The sequence below is a fragment of the Eschrichtius robustus genome, chromosome 15 (genome assembly GCF_028021215.1).
Source record: "Eschrichtius robustus isolate mEscRob2 chromosome 15, mEscRob2.pri, whole genome shotgun sequence".
Lineage (NCBI taxonomy): Eukaryota > Metazoa > Chordata > Mammalia > Artiodactyla > Eschrichtiidae > Eschrichtius > Eschrichtius robustus.
Window position 1 is genome coordinate 63,259,467 of NC_090838.1, and position 19,575 is coordinate 63,279,041.

The 19,575-nt window shown below is 57.7% G+C and overlaps 1 protein-coding gene across 1 annotated transcript in view; it reads right to left on the reverse strand.

Moving 5' to 3' along the window:
• Positions 1-1,529: 1,529 nt before the first annotated feature.
• The window catches only part of RAB11FIP5 (RAB11 family interacting protein 5), a 36,641-nt gene continuing 18,595 nt past the window's right edge, over positions 1,530-19,575 (reverse strand). The window contains 6 exon segments of the mRNA XM_068564332.1: positions 1,530-3,748; positions 4,023-4,212; positions 7,631-9,530; positions 9,533-9,606; positions 15,974-16,667; positions 16,828-17,264. Of these exon segments, the coding sequence (XP_068420433.1) occupies positions 3,545-3,748; positions 4,023-4,212; positions 7,631-9,530; positions 9,533-9,606; positions 15,974-16,667; positions 16,828-17,264 (3,499 nt within the window). The 3' untranslated portion in view covers positions 1,530-3,544.

Genomic DNA, 19,575 nt, shown 5'->3' on the forward strand with positions numbered 1-19,575 from the left:
TAGACTGCGGGGAGTTGCACCGACACAGACCGGGTCTCGGTTCCCGCCGCTAATTTTGCAGGCGTCGGCAGTCCGGGAGGAGTGTGCGTGTACGACTCTTATGGTCTCGATAGGGGGCCATCGGGCGACCCCTCGCTGGTTACCTGCCCCTAGAAGTTTGAGTTGCTGCGGTGGGCGTCGCTCCTGGAGCTGCAGCCCAGAAGAGCCCTACTGAAGTGGGTCCGACCCTTGGACCAGATGGGCAAGGACTCCAGACAATAGGGTAATCCTGGAAAACTTTGTGCGAAGAATTGCACTGCAGAATCTTCATGCAGGTCCTTCCGTCGCCACCCTGCCCCTCGCCCCTTGCTCTCCAACTCAGTTCCTGGAGCATGCTGGGCGCTCGCCGCGCCATTGACCCAAAAGACCTTAACTTTTTAATCTTAGCCTGATGCTGACTCTTTCTGGTCTCAGCCTAAATATTGCATTTGCCAATCCTCGCCCTGCTTCCGCAAAATCCACCACATATTCCTATAGCTGCCAGCACTTTCCTTTTGCAGCCCTTGCATTTATAATTATTTGTGGTTTTGACTATCTGCCTTTCCTAGTGTGAGGTCCACAGGGCAGGAGTTGTGACTTTTGGATTCATTGCGAAGTCCTTAGTGCTAGCTGAGAGGGCTCACAGCAGAGACTCAAGTATTTGTTGCTGTATGAGTTAAACAGCAAGGACTTAAGAAAGAGCCTTGGCAGCCTTCACTTCCTCTGGCCAACCGAAGATCTCTCCTGGGCCCAGTTCCTGGGCTGGAAGAGAACTGGGATGGGGGAGGGGGAGGGGGTTTCAGAAGTGCTTAACAAGCACCAGCTACAAGGACTTTAGGTAAGGGGGAGTACTGCAGATTGTAGAGCAAGGCACTAGCAGGGATAATAAACACCCCTGCAGATTAGAGTAGCAGATTCCTAGCTGAAATATCTGGTCAGTGAGCCAGACTGGGGGGAAGGGTTACGGGAATGACTGAGGGACAGCTGCCTGTTTTGCCCAAGAGGACAGCAGAAATATTTGGTTTTTGATCTTAGGAACCTAACCACCCCCCACCCCCGCACTTTGAGTCTCCTTAGGCTTATGGTGAAGTGCTGGGTTAGCTCATGCCTTCTGGACACTGCATGATCTGTAGCAGTCAGTTCCTCATCCATGTCAAACCACAAGAAACGGACTTTTCCTAGCTGGAGAAAGTCTAGCTGGCCGTGAAGAAACGGCCATTTGTATCTTGGATTTGTATCTTATCTTTCCCTACTAGACTAAGTGGCTTGAGAGTAGGAATCAAGTCTTTTAAAATCCCTCTGTATTCCCCACATCACTCAGTAAATGTGGGTTTCCCGGGAGTGAGTAAAGACAGAGCCTGGCCCACTCAGCAACGCTGTGCTGCTGCCCCTGAGGTTAGGGCAGGGGCGGTATCATCCAAGAACCGCATCGTCTTGATTTAAGGCTGCTTTCTCCTCCGGGAAGCCTCCTTCATACACTTATCAAAACAGTAACACAACAGAGCCACCTGCAGTATGTTAATTTTTTATTCTTCATAAAGTGCTCAAAACATGAAGAACAAGCTCTTTATAAACAGGCGTTACAACTAGGAAGACAAACAGCAAAGCAGAACTGTGCCTGCTCCCTGCCCACCCCACCTGCAGCTCTCCTCCAAGTTATGGCTAGGAGCAAAAACAGCCACAAGAACCCTGGGCTTCAGCTCAAAACTCTTTGAAGACACCCCTGCCCTGGGCATTTTGGAGGCCCATAATCAAGGGTGAGTGGAAGACCAGGATCAGGACTGAGACTGAACAGAGCCCAGAGGAACACCTAGTGGAGGAGTGATCCCCTTCCTCCTGAAGAGACACCCATCCAACCCCCAAGGACCCTCCCAAAACATGACCAAAGTCTTGAGCACCTGTGAACACTCCTCAGCTTTGACGAGTGATTCTTAAGGTAGATAACATGACAGGGGCTTTCCCCCATGGGTGGGACTCCTCGGCTTCATCCTGGCGGAAGGAAGACATGACCCAGAGAGCACATCCCTTTCCATGGCTGTCCGAGTGACCCCACAGGCCGTCTCATGAAGAAGAGGTAGTCACAGAGGAGCTCTCACCTTCTCGGTGGGCCAAAAGCATGCCCCTTCAGCACCTCCTCACCCCACAACGCTAAGGCAGAGTACCCCCAGCCACCACAGATTCCCTGCAGATGCCATGGGCAAGTCTGTCATGTTTTCTGCAAGCAAACCAGGGGCCGGGCCAAAGGACAGACACTTTGTTTCAAAGTGCACTGCAGCCAAGCCAGGCAAGGACGTGGAGCAGAAGGGACAGGCTGGTCAGCAGCTAGTGGGCGAATGGGAGGCAAGAAAGGCTTTTTCCTAAGTATAGGCAGAGGGGGACCTCCCACTCCCAGAATGTAGTTTTTGTCCTAGGACCCTCCTCAATTTGGGTTGAGGGAGGAGGAGGAGATGGCAGGGATGCTGAGGGAGCAGCAGCAGCCTGGCCGGAACCTTAGCTGAAGTTAACTCTAGGGGAGGGGCAGAGCATGCAGCAGGGCTGCCCCCACCCTCCTTTCCCATTCCCAGGGCCCCAAAAGATCCAACCCCATGTGCTCAACAGGAGGGGAGGGGGACGCCAACTAGGGGGAGAGGTCTACATCCAGAGGCTTTTGACCCTACCCACAAAAGGCACATTTTAATTGGTTTCCAAAAGTTCAAACCCTGCAGCAGCACAGAGTTTTGGCATCTGGACAGGCAATGAGAACAAAGCTGGAGGCTTGATCCCCAAACATAAGCAGCCCAAAGCCTGGAGGTGGGTGAGAAGGTGCTCTCCCCACTCCTGTCCCAGCTCTCCACACATTCACACATGACACTCAATGCCAAAGTCAGAAGATGAGGGAGGGGAGCGGCCCCCCATCATCTCCCTCCATCCACCCTGCACTCGCTCGGCAAACAGCTGAAAGCAATCAGACTTGGGACACGGCAGAGACAAGACTAGACCATACAGGCTCCCTGCTCCTAGGGGAATTGGACGTGAGGCTGAAGAGTAGGTGCCCTGGTTGCCCATAACTCACAGAGAACTGGGCGCTTGGTCCCTGCCACAGCCCCAGTACTACTAGGAGACCTCCAGAGGCTGGAGGGAGGTGGAGAGGACAAGGGTTTAGCCGTGGAAGAAATGCGGGTAATAAAGTATGCCCCAGATACCACCACATCGAATTGCAGCTCACCCCTGCTCCCTCTTGAGGGCTAAATTCTTTGCTCCAATTCCCTGGAGCCCCCAAAGCTAAGGGGTATGAAAATAGGCAGATGGGAAAGGCTCAGGGCTCCCAAAGACACAAGTTGTGCACAGAACTTGATGGCGCCAATGGGAGTCCAAAGGGCTCCCCTGCCAGCAGCCCCAGTTTGAGGCAGGGGAGAGGGGGAACAAGGGGTGACAACAGAGGACAGGCTGCACCCAGACCCAGGTGAGAGTTCAGCGGGAGGGAGGGAGGGAGGGCGCGAGCCCTGCTGGGTAGTGGGTCTGCCTCTGGGGAGGGGGGTGAAGAGGGCTACTTGGGGGGAGCAGGGGGGATCTGCAGCAGTGTGGGCGAGGTCTCCATGATCCGCACCAGCAGCCGGTCGATGTAGCTCTCTAGCTCCTGCACGTGCTCGTCCCGCTGGCTCAGCTCCCGCTCCCGCTGCAGGAGGAGACCGATGAGCTCGTCGTGGGTCAGGTGGTAGTATTTGGCCGACTGGTCCAGCACACCGGAGTCCTGAGGCCAGAGGGAGTAGGAGTGAGCAGGACAGCCTCAGGCCCCCCTGCCCACCCACCCACCAACACCCCACTTTCCCCACACAGGCCCTAGGAGCTGCCTCTGTCCCAATGCCAGGGACAGCCTAACTGGCTTCAAGGCTCTGGTGTGGGGGGCCAGGCCTGCTCCTTGCTCCACCCTGCCCAGCACCCGGCCCCTGACCTCGAGACACCTGACGTCTCTTCACAGCACCACACGTCTGCTCTGACGCCCCAGGCACCCTGCTGGGCCTCACCTTCAGCCTCTTGGCATCCACAGTCTGGCCAACCTGGGGGGCCGGAGCCACAGGCTGAATGCTGCCAGATGTGACCGTCTTGAGCTTCTCCAGCCCGCTGCTCAGGGCTGTGCTCAGACTGGAGCGGGGCTGCTTCCTGTCAGGGCTGCCCTCCACTGGGGCAGCACTGAGGGGCTTCACAGGGTGGGGACTGCGAAGACAGACAGGAGATGTGTTACGGGGAGGGATGCGTGGCACAAGGAAAGGGGGGCCACCTTCTCTGTGGGGCCAGCAGGTCTCACCACCTGGCAGCGGCTGCCCCTCCGCGCCCCTGCCCTCACTGCTCTCCTCACTCCACCGCCTGCCCCTCCGCGCCCCTGCCCTCACTGCTCTCCTCACTCCACCGCCTGCCCCTCCCCGCTTCACTCCCTTGGATGGCCCCCCGCCCGCCCTTCACAGGGACAGCAGAGGCCGTCCTGCAGACTTCTCTGTACCTAATCCCAGTCTTTGCCAGCGCCACCCCCTCCAGACAGCCCCCCTCCCTCCTCTTCTCTATTGTAACGTTTCTCTAGGGGGATGATCAATCCTCCCAGTTTCCTAATTTTCCCAGGACCGGGGATTTCTAGGATGTGGGACTTTAAGTGCTAAAGCCAAGGAAGACCTGGGCAAACTGGGGTGCTTGGTCACTCGCCCACCTCTACCAGTTGCTTGCCATCAGCATTTACATAGGCCTGAGAAACCCTCCCTTGACCTTGTCTTCGCCTAGCCATCACCCTCAGGCATCCCCACCTCTTCTTCCTTCTCACCCAGCCTCTCCAGAGCATGAGGACCGCGTTCTGTCTCTACAAGTTCCCACCTTCCGTTGACTCCTCCACCCATTAGGACAGTGGCCCCCACCAGCCCGTCACAAGTGTTCCTGCTGAGGCCACCAACCCTTCGGTTCTCACCTCACTGACCTCTCTGCAGAGCTGACCCTTGGACTGCTCACTCACTCTTTCCTTTGGACTGCTCTCCTTCTCCCTGGTTTTCCCCAAGACCTCCGTCTGGTTTCCTGACACCTGACATCCTTCCCAGGCTCAACTGAGGGTCTGCTCCTGGGTTCTCTCCCCTCCACCGCTAATCTCCATCTCCAGCCCAGACCTCACCCCTGAGCTCTAGGCCTAGGCAGACAGTTGCAGGCTGGCTCCAGCGGAATCCACACTCCCCTCCAGCCTGCCTATACCCTTTCCTACACTCCCTCGCGGTGAGTGCCAGGCACCATTAGCCTCTTACGGCTCTAGTCAGAAACCTGGGAACCCCTCGGAACGCCCCCCGCTCCCACTTCAGCCTTGACAAACATCAAGCCCTGCTACCTTCTCACCTTCTCTCACACTATCCCCTCCTCTCCAAGCCAGCATTGGGTAAACCTTTTTCCAGCCACACCCAACTGCTAAATCAGCTCCTCCTGGGCAATCTTGCCCACCTCCAACCACTCCTCCATTCCTCTGTGGGATAATGGTCTCGCCTCCCCAGTGGCTCCCTATCAAGGTAAGAAAACACAATCTCTAACACAACCTGGCCCCTGCCCTTTCTTCCTGGCCCCCTACTCCCTCATTCACTCCAGCCAAAGGAAAACGTGCTCTCTCTCATCTTTAGGTTCTTGTAAAAGCTGTTGCTCTGTCTGGAACACTGCGCCTCTGCCTGCTGGCCTGCTAACGCCTATTCATGTTTCAAAGCTGTGCAAGTCCATTTCCTCCAGGAAACCTTCCTGATTCCCCCACGCTGACTAAGGTGACTCTCCTCCGGGATCCCCCAGCACCCTGTACCTGTCATGAGTACCCAAACTGCAAGCATCAGCCTCCAAATCAACTTAACCTGCCTCTAGGGGACCTCCTAAATTTATACTTACTTCACAGAGGATGTGGACCATTCAGGAGGAGGAAGCAAAACGGCTTATCCCAAGGCCCCCGAACACCACTGAAGGGAGGCCCACCCAGACCCAGAGAAGCCAGCTCTGATACTCAGGACAGGGCTGTGGATTCAGTGTCACAACCCGGGAGGAGAGGCAGAGAGCCCAGGCGGGGGCAGACGATAGGGAAAAGAACACATCCCAGCCCCTCCTGCCCATCTAGGAGTTTACATTAAGGATGAGGATGTAAAGGCAGCTCTCATGCCACCTTTGGGCTGTGTTGAGGGAGGGCAGGAATACCAGTGCGGCATAAAAACCCCCTGAATGGGGGGCCGGGAGTCTTGGGCTCTCAGTCTGACTGCCCCCCCTACATCTGAGGGACCCTGGACCCTGCAGCTCTCATGGACTCCATTTCCTCATCTGATAAATGGGGACAGCACTCCTTGGCCCATCAACGCCATGAGATGGAAGGAACCTGCCAAGTACAGACGTGATGCCAACTCTGAAGAGAATAAAACTTCCAGAAAGTGGTGAGTATAATTAGAAGTGGTGCTGGAATGTGGCAGGGCCAGCTGAGGAGGCTGTCGTCAGAGCCAGGAAGCCCTAACCACCTCCTCTCTCTCACCTCTGGGATCAGCATCACCGCCTCCCGCTGGAACAGCCGTCGGGAGCAGCCCAGACTCCTTCCCACCCACTTTTCGCCTATCAGCACTGGCCCCCTGGGGTTCCCTTCCCCGGTTCACTTTTGTCTTCCCCTCTGGATTGGGAACTCCTTGGGAATACAGTGGGAACAGTGTCTTTCATCTCTGTTCAGTGGCTGTCACACAGTCGACACTCAGTGAATCTGGATGACCAAAGGTATGAGTTGGTGGGCTGGGGGCCTCCCAGAGGCCAGTGCTGGAGCCTGTGCCCCTCTGCTCCTCCCCACACCCCACTTCTTCACTCAGGTCTCCTGAAGTGCTAGACTCCCTCTGGACTTTGCTGCCCCGGCTAAGTCATACGCCATTCCCCACAGTGACCTGTCTCTCTAGGCCTCAGCTCTGGTCACCCATCACCAGCCACCCGGTGAGGTCATGGCCTCATAATTCTTCCAAAAGAGACCAATGCCACAGTGACCACAGTCACACAGGCATCCACTGTCCACTCAGCACAGTCCTAAGCACGTCGGGACCACCCCCTGAAAGGCACAAATGCAAACCAATGAGGCACCTGCTGGGGTCAGGAAAAAAACATTTTTCTGAGGGTCACGTATGTGGGGAGCATCTTAGCTTTTCTTTTGTCCTCTAAAGGTATCTTGGCTCTCCTCTCTGACCTCAGGACCAGTCCCTCCCCTCTGGCTCTCTGCCTTCCACAGTCTGCTCCCCCAAGGGCTGCCACTTGACAAGCTGCACTGCCCCAGGCCCTCCTGTGCTGAGAACCTGAGCTCGCATCCCCCTTCCCCTGCTGGCCCACATCACTTCTCCCCACCTCATTCCTCACCCCCTACACCTCATCATCATCATCATCCCCCAAACCCCTGGCTTATGGGGACACCTGCTGGTCCAAGGTCCCAAGAGGAAGCAGCTTCAGAGCCAGTACCACGGAAGGCTTGTGTCTCCAAAGCTTCCGCCATCCTGCCTTGGGGTGAAGGAACCCTTCACCCACCCCTGGAGGAGCTGAAGCTGGAATGTGAACACCTCAGCCCTTGGGCTGCTCTGCGCCCCCCTTCCTCCTGGAGAGTGGTTTCTGGGTGCCCGCTCACCTGGCACTGGGCTGTGGCTCCTCAGCTGGGCGTGTCTCCAAGGGCAGAAGCGCAAGCGGGGAGGCTGGGGTGACTGCAGCGTGGTCCTCCCCAAGTGGAGGGGGGGAGCTCCCAGTGGGGGAGGCTGGCTCCCCGGGGGGCGGGGAGCAAGAGGTCAGGGGCCAGGCTCCAGGCAGGGGCGAGCACGGAGGGCTGGGCCCCCCGTGGTGGCGGCTGGCCCAGGGTGGGAGAGGGGGCCGCGGAAAGGCAGGTTCTGCGGGGGTGGGCAGCTCTTCAGGACCACAGTGGACGGAAGGGTCCCTGGACCCTGGAAGGGATGTGGACGGGAGGCTGGGGGGATCTTGGCTCCCCTGAGGCAAGAAGGGGTTCAAGGCATCCTCTTCCGAGACCCACAAGTCAGCCTGTTGGGAGCTGCCTGACAGGAACCCACGTGCCTCTCCTACTGGTTCCTGCCTCTGGGCCTCAGGAGCCTCAGGGCCTTCTTCTCTCTCTGGAGCCCCCCAGATCTGCTGACTCTGAAGAGCCAAGGTCTTTGAGGGTGTAGGGGCAGGATCCTGAGGGCAGCTGGTGGGCCGAGGTAGGTAGGGCCCAGACACAGGAGGGCTGGCATCCTCTGCTAGATCTTCCAGGCCTGGCCCACCCAGCGTGGCTCCAGAGCGGCTGTCAGACTCCGACTCGGGTTTCTCGCCCTCATCCTCCTCGGCCTCCGGGGGACCAGCAATCAACACACTTGGGAAGACATCTTCTCCTCCCATCTCTGACCCCCTGCTACTCAGCCCCCCTGCCGCTTTCTCCTTCTCTTCCTCCATCGCTGCCTCCTTCTCCTGGGAATCTGAGGGTGTGAAGAGACGCGGTGGCTTGGGAGGTGGTGTGTTGGGCTGCAGCCCCTTGTCCGACACCCACTCAGGTTTGGGCTCTGACTCCGGCTCCAGTGGGGGAAGCCCCGCACGCCTCTTGGGGCTCACAGGTTCTGGTGACTCTGGCTGCATCTGGGGAGTGGGCGGCTCATCAGACTCGCCCCGCAGGACCAGTGAGGAAGCCTCAGCTGCAGGAGAAACGGTGACCACATCCCACGGCCAGGAATCGTCGACTGTGTCGAGCTCGTGGCAAAGCTGGCTGCCACCCTGGGAGGCCTCCTCGTCCTGGCCCTCAGGGGCACTGTCTGGGCCAGGCAGCCTCTCCCACACACTGATCACTTCTGGGGAGCTAAACAGAGACGTCGCACTGTCCGCCAGACTCTGCCCTGCTTCCCCTCCTGGGGCTGGCAACTCCCTGTCTGCTTCAGAGTCTGAGGCTTTCGGGTGCGGCCGGGCTGACGCGGAGGGCAGGCAGGCCCCTTCCGCCCCGAGGGGCCCCGGGTCAACCACACTCGTGCTCTGATGGTCCAGTCCCAAGTCCAGAGGAACTCTGGGCTCCAGCCACACGCTGCTCCCACCTCTTTCTCCTCCCCCAGGGTCCCCCTGGGGCTCAGCTGCTTTCATTGTCACGGCCCCAGGGCCTGGGTCTTGCTGCCCAGTCGCCTCCAGCCCCACTCCTGCTGGGGCCAAGATCTCACTCCTGGCCTCTGGACGCAGCCTGCTGGCAGCAAAGATGTTGAAGGTGTCGTCCCACTCAGGCAGGGCTTTCCCAGGGGAGGCCAGGGGAGTGGGGCTGGCCCTCGAGGCACTGGGGAGAGAGGGAGCAGGTGAAGGAGAGTTTAGTGCTATGTCGGCTATGAGTTCCTCGAAGAAAGGGTTGCTCTGCAGGGAGGAGAGGAACGGGTTGGTAAGACCCAAGAATCCCCATGGGGTGGCTTCAGGGATGGCGGTGGCAGCGGCAGCAGTGGCAGCAGCGGGGGAGGTGACTGCAAAAAGGTTAGTGCTTAGCATGGGAGCAGCGGTGGGAGCAGGAGTGGGGGGGCCGGAGCACAGGGGGAGCAGGGGAGGAGGTGAGGAAGAGCAGCTGGGTCAGATTCTACCTGAGGAGACACGTCCAGGCTGTGGGGGGAGACAAAACCGTGAGCCTCCTGGTTAATGCTGAGACTGGAAACTCCCCTGCTGAACACCACACCCCTGCCCCCCACCTGCCCGGGGAAGAGGCGCCACAGTGCTCCCCAGGCTGGGCTCGGGGACGTGGGCCAGGGGACGGAGGGGAGACCCCGACGTGTACATGATGAGGCGTCACCCAAGGACGAAGGCTCTAGACAGAGCTCATCTGGTCCTCACACCAACCCCGAGAAGCAAGAATCCTGCTTTACAGGAGGGATCCCAACGACTACCCCATGCTGACGACTACTCGAGGCCAGACTGACACCTGAAGAACCAACCAGAAAGCACCTGACATCCCTTTATGGACTGAGACACAGGAAAGAAAATACCTGCTGGCTTGGACAGGATAAAGAGACCAGAGAAAAGCAAGGCCCAGGTATTTGGCTGGATGAAGCCAGCACTAATAGAACCCAGCCGGGGCCCGACATTCTGACTCCTGAAACAGCCTGGGTTCTCCTGAGCCCTTGCACAAGTGGGAGGTAATGACGGGGCTGTTAACAGGCATGACAAGGTGTCAGCTGGAGAGGACGTGGCCTTTTCGCTTCTGGGAAGGGTACCGTAACCGGCCAAGGAGGACACGGCGCTGCTGAGGATGTCTGTTGTCAGGCATCCACCTGGCCTGGCACGTGGCAGGCAGCCTCCCTCACCAAGGGCACCCACGGGCCAGCCTTGGAAGCGACGCTGCTGGGGGGACAGAGGCTGGGATATGGCAGCAGAGGCAGCAGCAGCAACTCTGGATGTCACCAGGGGCCTCCCAGGGTCCCCCACACAGATCCCTGGCCCCCCTGGGAAACCCACTCCTTGATAATACACTCACACTCCCCAAGATACGCGCTGGCCTTCAGATGTCCCCTCCAGGGTTTTCTTGGAGGGAGCATGTCCTGCATTTGTACCTTATCTACAGCATGCAGCTGACTTGAGGGGAATGGGAAGGAATAGACTCTAAAATTAGAGCTCTTGGCTTCCCCGGGACAACCCCAGGACACAGACAGAAGTCCAGAAAGACAGTGCAGGGGAAAAGGGGGACCCAACACCCCTGCTTTCAGCAGTCTGACAATAGTTCGCGGCTCCTTGCAGCTGAGTCCAGACCTCAGTGGCCTGTCAGTGGCCTGGATTTGCCTGCTATTTGACCCCCATCTTCAGCCCCCCTCTAAACCCCAAGACCCCCATTCCTTGACCCCTGCCAGCCCAGGTGGAAACATCCTGAAGAACTCCTACACATTCATCTTCTCCACTCAAGCTGCTTCTTCCCACGGGGAAATGCTCGGGGCGAGCCCTGAGGTCCCAGAAGCCAGGCCTCACCCATCAGCCCACGAGGAACGATGGTTGGGGTAGGAGGGGCACCTATGGAAAGAGGCCCAGAAGTCTGGAGCCAGGATTCTTCTGGGAACCCAGGGGCCAGATGGAGCAGGTCCCACACAGAGCTGGGCAGAGGCAGGGCCCGCTCATCCGCAGACACCGGGGGCAGGCAGTGGGAAGGAGTCCAGTTCAACCAGCAGCACAGGTGGGCTACCCAGACAGGCTGGAGTCTATGAGCCCAGCCTCACAGGCAAGACACAGCCAGGTCCCCACCCCTGGGTTTCTCTTAAGAATCTAGCTTCCAGAGACTCTCCTGATCCCGTTTCTGCCCGACAACAACTCCCGGCCAGGGCGGGCATAGAAAGTCCCGTCCTCTCCCACCCCACCAGGGCTTGCCAGAACAGCTCTGCCTCTGCGGTCAAGGCACGGTAAAGACACCGAAAGAGGGAGGATCCTGGGCCCAGAGTCCCAGCACCTCCAAAGGCCCCTTCTCCCTTCATTGAGATATGTCTACCTTGGGGACCAAGGACAGCAATGTACCACCACCATGTGGGTCAAGACCCTGCCCTCAGCCCACCCCCACCATTGGAGCACCCACTCCCGACACAGCCCAACCCTGCCTGCCGGCAGGACTCAGCCCCCAGGAACAGGGCTGGGGGACTCTGAGCTGTCTCTCCCCAGTACCCTGTATGACAAGTGGACAGAGGGGTCAGATGGAAGCAGCTCCATCAACATTAAATAGCACCAAGCTTAGCTCTACGTTTCTCAGCCCCAGCCTGGCCCCACTCACTCTTACAGTCTTGCAGCAATCCGGCTGACTGTCAGAACCGCAGGGCAGGAGAGGGCAGGGGAAGGGCTGGGAGCCCCAGGCTCGGCTGGCAACCCTCCCCGCACTGGCTACCCAGAGGTGCACACAAACCCGTTGGTATGGAACCAGCAAAGGGCTTTCCCTGGAGGAAGGTGTGCCCCAGGTGCCAAGCCTGGCAGCCTCCCCAGAGCCAGCACAACCTCTGAGAGCCTCCTGACCATCCCTCCTACCCAGTAACACGTCCCCCTGCCCCCATGCCTCCCTCACCCTTGCTCAACATCGGGCGCACATTCTGAAAGTTCTTACTTTAAAAAGTCCCCTCCTGGGAACTCCCTGGCAGTCCAGTGGTTAGGGCTCCACACTTTCACTGCGGAGTGCCCAGGTTCAACCCCTGGTCAAGGGACTACCGTCCCACAGCTGTGCGGCGCGGCCAAAAAAGAAAAAAGAGTCCCCTCCCTACCATTCCACCTGGCACAGATCAGATCAGAGACACATTCCCATGTGTGGTTATCTTTGCAGGGTATGCTCAGAGGACAGAACCCACCACGCTAGCCCAGCACATTGCTGTCCCCCCGCCAAGCAGCAGGCGCTACAACATATGCTGACTTATCTTCTCTTTTAGGACCAAAAGTTGGGGAAAGAAATCAGAAGTCCAAATGTCTCTGCCCCTTCGACCTGACAGAATAAAACTTCAGGGCCTTACTGTTGCTTAAGAACCTTAGAGCAATTGGAGGAACCTGCCACTTAATACAGCTATCACCTGTTCCCTCCGACAGCCCCCCTTCTTCTTAAACACAGCCGTTGCTGGGTAACTCACTACACACCAGGATACCTCTGTAGCTAGGGGCCAAGTTTCACGGGTGAACAGCTAGCTCTTCCTTAGACTGAGATGAGCTATGTGTCCTTGTTATTTCCATGCATTGGTCCCAGAGGTGGCACGTGGATCTGCAAAGACTCTCCCACAGGCACTCCCTGAAAAGGCTAAAGCCAGCCTTTCAGGCATACCCACCCCAGCCAAAGTGCCTTCAGCCAGCCCTCCTAAGGCTCCATCTCCTGGTGTCTGAGATGTGCCCCGATGTCCAGGCAACATGACTGGACACATCCTCTCCCTTCATCTGGGCACAGTGAGGTGACACAGTGGGGCCTTGCATGCTCTAAGTAGGGAGACCATATAATTTATCTTCCAAACCAGAATGTTTTTAATAGAGTGAAGGGGCACTATTAACTATGCCAGGAAAACAGGCACAAACAGGATTTATGGCCACACTAACTCTAAGTCACTGGCACACATCACAGTTACGCATTTACACCACTGCGAATGCCGCTGAGACCCCCAGCTCTCCCGGCAGCCAGCGCACACTCCAGGCTCATCAGGACCTCACTGTTCACCACCTGGTGAGGGGCTGGGGCAGATGCAGAGACTGCTAAAGGCCACCACGATACACTTGCCTCTGTGTTGGGCCACGCTTACTCCCAATTTTAAAAAATGTCTGTATCTAACATTCGATCTCCTACTGTGCACAAAGTTCTATGGTTAGTGTGAGGGGAGGGAACAGGGGAGCTTGAGATGACCTGCTTGCAGGAAGCTTATACATACCCTAAAAGGGTCAGAAAGGGACAGACACAAAGACAATTCGTTTTGGCACTGGCGGTTTTAACACACATGGTCTTGATGGTCCTAAACACACACTAAAGTGACCTGTGCTGCAGCTCAGGGTGAATGGCTCACAGCAGGGCTGGTGAGCAGGGATGAGTTCTGTGGCCCAGACCTCAACCACCCACTCCCTTCCCCCCCCCCACCCACATGCTGGTGGGGGCTAGCGTAACAGTCATGGGACCTGGCAGATGAGGGACAGGTCAGGAGGAACAGGAGGACCATCTTCCTGGCCTCTCATACTCTGGTTCCTCCTCTCCCAGCTGCTGCCTTCTCCAACAGCAACAGTTTATTTTCTGGATACTGCGCACAGCACATACTGCTTCTGGCCTCTGCACGGGGCCTCAGTGCCATGTGGGAGCACTAGAGGGCGCCGCTGCCCTGCCTAGTGAGGAACACCCAGCAATCTGCAATGGCAGCCCCAGGGCAGAGGCACCCAAACCTCTGGGCCTGTGGACAGGATCCCCTTGGGTGTCTCGCAGCTACAGTCGGTCACTCCAGTTCTAGGTGTCCAACTTACGGCTTCCTGCCGCAAGTCAACTCACCTCTTTTTCTCTCCTCAAAAGCCCCAAGACCTCTGGGCAAGCACCAAGGGTGGTTTCTTCCAGGCCAGCCCTTCCCTCCGAGGCACACAGGGCCAGCGTGATGCTGACAGGGCTCAATGTCCAGGTCTCACACCTCTGCAGGCCAGGTCACTGCACCCCAAGAACAGTCCCTCCCACCCCGCCTGGACGCAAGGCCACAGAGCCTGCCCTTCAGCCACTGTAAGCAAATGGGTCCCAGGGAGGGCAGGAGGCCCCATCTGCCCTCCAACCTGCAGAGGACGAGCTCAGAATTCAAGTACGAGAAGGGCAAAACCCTCGGCTTCCTTATGTTCATCCATCACCCAACTTCTCTTGCCTCTGAAAGGCCATGAGGAGACATGGAGCAACAGAAGGAAAACAGAGGCTGCAAGCACCAGCAATGGCAACCACAACATCACTCGGTCATGGCCTGCAGAGCTCTGAGCCCAAAGCCTGGCACTCGCCTAGAAACAACCTCACAGAGGAATGTCCCCCACATCCATCCCACCCTGGAAGAGGCCCAGAGACACCCCATGGACAAGAGCGCTGAGCCCATGGTCTGTGCCCCTCCCTCCACCACACCACCTACAATCTCTGAGTTGTCACAGGGCCACCAGCTCAGCCTGGGCATCTGAGAAAGGCCCGTCCCCCCCTTCCTCTAGGCTGCAGGTAGCCAGCGGTTCCCCTGGGCCCCGGTGAGCAGGGCTGGGCAGCAGGGAACCAAAGCTGCTCCTAAGCAGGGGAGACATCACCCAGAGACGGAGCCACCCCACACACCCATCTATGAGGCTGTACGGAGAGCTGCCAGACGGCCAGGGCTCAAACCTGAAAGGCCCTGCATTTCTCTCCCTGCTCCTCTGAGCAAACTCAGAATTTCACAGGGAAAGAGAAGAACCAGGACTTCAGGAGTCCTCTCCCCTCTGCTGGGGAAGAGGTTTAGGGCCCCTCTCTCTGCCCTACCTCCTGGCCGTTTACCACTGCGCCACTCTTCCCACCCCGCCTCCGGCCCACATATCCACCGATGGGGACAGGCAGGCCTGCTGAGAGAACAGTAACGGCCGCCCTTGCCACACTGGCTGGGGTTGTCACAGATGCTCTTGTCCAGGGCTGGCCCTGGGCCCTTGGCAGCGGCGGGGGACACCTGCTCCTGGCCAAAGCCCGGAGCCCCTCCCTGGGCCCTGCTGGACAGTGAAGCAGCCTCCGCTGGCTCCAACTTACGAGGAGGTCAGAGGGCCAGGGTGAGGGCTAGGGACTCTGTCCCAGGCCTAGGCTGAAGGACTCCTGCATTCCTCTCCCAGATGGGACTCAGCATATTCAAAACAGAGCAGCCGCCATCAGCACTTGCCATACCCCAAGACCAAGAGACACCAGAGAGGGCCAGAGCCCCAAGAGTCTCCAAGGACACAGGGTAGGTCACAGATTTCAGGGGAGCTGCCCACAGCCTCTGGCCAAGGCCGGGGAGCAACCGGGGGTGAGTGTATAGGGGAGGGGGTGGACAATTACTCAACTCCCATCTCTCAGAGAGAAGAGAGCACAGAGCCAGCTGGGACAGCTGGTGGGAAGTCATCTAGCTTCACAAAGGGTGGGGGAAGTCTGAAGTGAGTCCTCGGTCCCCACCTCTCTACCTGCCAAAGCTGGGTGACCTTGAGGCCAGCGGGCAAGAGGTAGAGGTTGGGAAGCACAGAATTCATACAAACGGCCTTTCCTGCTTTTGTCCTATCCCTCCCCCTCCCTCAGGGCATGGGTGTGCCAACTCCGGAAGTGAGGCCCACAGGACCCCCAGAGCGCTGTGCCCTTCAACTCACCTGCATCCACGTGCAGACAACAAGCCTCGGCTTAGGGAGACAGGGTTCCCCGCTCAACCATGCAAAGCCAGAGCCCCAGCAGCCTGCCCAAGGGTTCCATCCTGCTCCATCCTCCCTGCCCCGGGGTTCGGTGCAAACACCCCAGCATCCATCCCAGGGATCAAAGCTGGTCTTGCCAAAGACGTACCTGGGTTTCTGAGTTGGTTCCTTGGCTTCTCTCAAGCCAAACCAGCTACTTTTGGCCTTTTCCTCCCCACTGGACGAGTGGTGTGGGGAGGCCCCCAGAGTGGGAACCCCCTTCTCCCCCAGAGAGCCTCGGCGCCCCATCTCGCTCCGACTCAGCCCCTGGTGGTGATGGTGGAAAAGGCCCATCCGGGGCTTCCGCTCCTCCTTCCGGGCTCCCTCCTTCTCGGCCACAGGCTCAGAGGAGGCCACCATGGGTGTGGCGACCTGCACCGGCCTCCCCTCTGAGGGCCAGGCCCCCTCCTCCTCTCCAGAGCAGCGGGCCCCAATGGCCAGCACCTGCGGGCTTAGCTCCTCCTGTCCAGGCACCGCCTCTGAGCTGCCGGTGCGGCGGCTGCTTCTGCCCCAGGACTCGTCCGCAGAGCGTGGCCCCTCCTCAGAGGGCCGGGAGGAGACAGTGTGCAGGGGGCCGGCGGGCGGAAATGGGCCCGAGATGGAGCTGCGGTGCCGCAGGGGCCCCTGGGGCTCCTCACTGTAAATGTGGCTCCCGTTGACGCAGAGAGAGGAGCGGGAGGTCCCGTCAAGGTGGCCCTGAAGGTCAAGAAGGGCCCGGGGAGGAGCGGCGCGCACCTGGCTGGCCTCATCGCTGTAGGTCCTTTTATGGGTGAGCGACTTGGGGGACTGTGCAGAGTCCCTGCCTGGAAAGGAAGCACACGCCGAGTTAGAAGCCCGCTGCCTGGCACCCGGCCTTCCCTACACCTGAGGGGAGAGCCCGCCCTCCCCTGCCCTCCCCTCCCTTCCCCTGCCCTCCCCTCCCCTCCCCACCCCCCTCTCCTCCCCTTCCCCCCCACCACTCACCCCCCTCGGAGGACAGCCAGCTGCTGCGGCTGGGCGAGCGGGTGAGGAGCTCGGCCCCGGGGCCCTGGCAGGCCAGGCTCCCACTGGCTGAGGACAGGGTGCTGTCCGAGCCTAGCGAGGTGTTGGACTGGGTCAGGGAAGACTTTCGCAGCTTGTTGCGGAGGAAGAAGCCCTTGGCTTTGCCCATCTTGCTCAGGCTGCCCAGCTCGGGGTCCTCCAGGGCGCTGCTCGGGAGGATGGCAGAGGCGGATTCCAGGTCAAACTTCTTCTTGCCCTTCATCTTGTCCTTGATCTTCCTGAAGGGGGAGCGAGGCTTGTCCTTCACGGACAGGTCAAACATGCTGGCGCTGAGGTTGTTGCGCGTGAACTGGATGGTGACCTGGATCTCTCCACGCTCCTTCTCCTTCTTGCCTGCCTTCGAGTGCAGCTTGTACCACCTGTGAGAAGGGGGTGCCGGGGCTCTGGTCACAGGTACCTCTCAGAGCCCCTCTCTGCTTCGGGAGCCACGACAGCCTCCCCACACAGGCTTCTGCTCTGACACTTAAGCCCTGCCGCCTTCCAGGCCACAGGAACAGCTAAGAAACTACCCACAACTTTTCCGTGATGAAGGAAACCACATCCCGCGTAGGGGAAGCTCTTCAGCACTACCAGGCAGGGCAGCCAAGTGACCCTCCTGCCCCGGCACCTTCCCTGGAGCTCAGAGACCTCCCCTGCCCCAGCCCCCCACATTTGAAACTCTGAGGCCCAGAGCAGCAAGGCCGGGTCTGGGAGGAACCCTTTCGACTCCAGGCCCCAGGTACAGATGCACCTACCCACATTTTCCCATTTACATCGCCTCCTTTGGCTAGTCCCAGCCTAAGCTCTGCTCTGAGCCACCAGTGAGTCCAGGAAAGAATAGTTAACCCAGAGGCCCAGGGCCAGGAACACTAGTGCATGTACACACACACACACACACACACACACACACACACACCCCTCACCCGCTCAGTTACTCACCCCAAGCCCCGCCAGGAACACCTCTGCAAGCTGGAGGAACAGACAAGAAGGCATAAAGGGGCCTTAAGAGACCCAGGGAAGGGAAAGAGCGCTCACTCATCTGTAAGCATCGACCGTGTGTTACAAAGGAATGCGGGGGTGCTCATCTCCCTTCCATTTACACCGCACAACAAACCTGGGATCTTACAGATCAGGAGGTCAAAGCTCTGTGGTGAAGTAACTTATCCAAGAACAAGCAGCCAGGAAGGAGACTCTAATTAATAATAATGTATTGCTATTGGCTCATCAATCATAGCAAATGTACCACACTAATGTAAGAAGTTAATAATAGAGGAAACTAGAGCAGGAGGGGGTGTGAGGGAATACATACGGGAGCTCTCTGTACTTTCCACTTGTTTTTCTGTAAACCTAAAACTAAAACTAAACTCTATTAATTAAAAAAAGAAGACACAGTGAGCACACAGAGAACACAATGAGCAAGAGATCATGAAAGAGCTTTGTGATCACCTAGAGGTGTGGGATAGGGAGGGCAGGAGGGAGGGAGATGCAAGAGGGAAGAGATATGGGAGTATATGTATATGTATAACTGATTCACTTTGTTATAAAGCAGAAACTAACACACCACTGAAAAGCAATTATACTCCAATAAAGATGTTAAAAAAAAAAAAAAAAGAAATCATGAAAGAAACAATACAAGAAAGTTCTCCTGAAGGACATGTGCACCGGCACAGAAGGGCCCACAAGCATGCAGCACAATGAACAAGGAAAGACCCAGCCAGCAGGGATCACTGCAAGGTTTCAGAGCACCAGGTATAAAAAGGAGACCCTAAAGGTTTCCAAAGAGGGGAGACAGGTTTGTACATTCGGGAATTAGAATAGCATCAGGTCCTCATGAGCAACACTGGGCACCATATGGAGTCATGCCTTCAAAATTCTGAGGGAAAAGCTTCCAGCATAGAATTCTGGACTCAGCCAACCAAGCATGAATGTGGAATAAAGCCCGGTGGAGGTGGTCAAATTGGTCACTGAAGGGCTCCAAGTCCCTCAGAGGATACACACACCACACCACACACAAACACTACACACTGTACCACACCCCACACGCCTCAGTCCGTGCTATGGGGGTCATCTCCCACCTAGGATCTGCTCACCCCGCAACACCAGCTCCTTGAGCTTCTCACGGACATTAAGTGGGAGATCTTTTGTATGAAAGTCCCTGCACATCCAAATGTCCAGAATTAAGTCACTGCAAGGGCTTGGTAGTGGTGGTAGGTTTAAATGCTGTGACTTTAAAAAAAGAAAAGAAAAGAAAAGAAAAGAAAAGAAAAGAAAAGAAAAGAAAAGAAAAGAAAAGAAAAGAAAAGAAAAGGTCTTCCCAGGGACACTTCCAATTGCATCCCTTTGGAAGAGTCCACCATGACTAACCTCTTGGGTGCCCATTGCGGGCTATGCACCCAGCCTCTGCTTGGGGACCACTGGATGGCCTGAGTGAAGGGAGCCTGGGCTGTTGGTTTTCCCTCCCAAACCCAAGAGACCACCCCCTGGTAAGGCTGGGTCAGGAGAGACTGTGGCACAAGCAGGGAGGGCGGAGGGCTATGCTCAGAGGATGTGTGGGTGTTTCCGTGCTGCGCTTGTGATAAGCAGGCACAGGGAGGAAAGATGGGGGAGGAGGGGCAGGGAGCGGGGAAGAGAGCTGAGAGACAGACTGACGGGATGCATGTGAGGATGTGTCTGGGGGCACAAGGAGACATT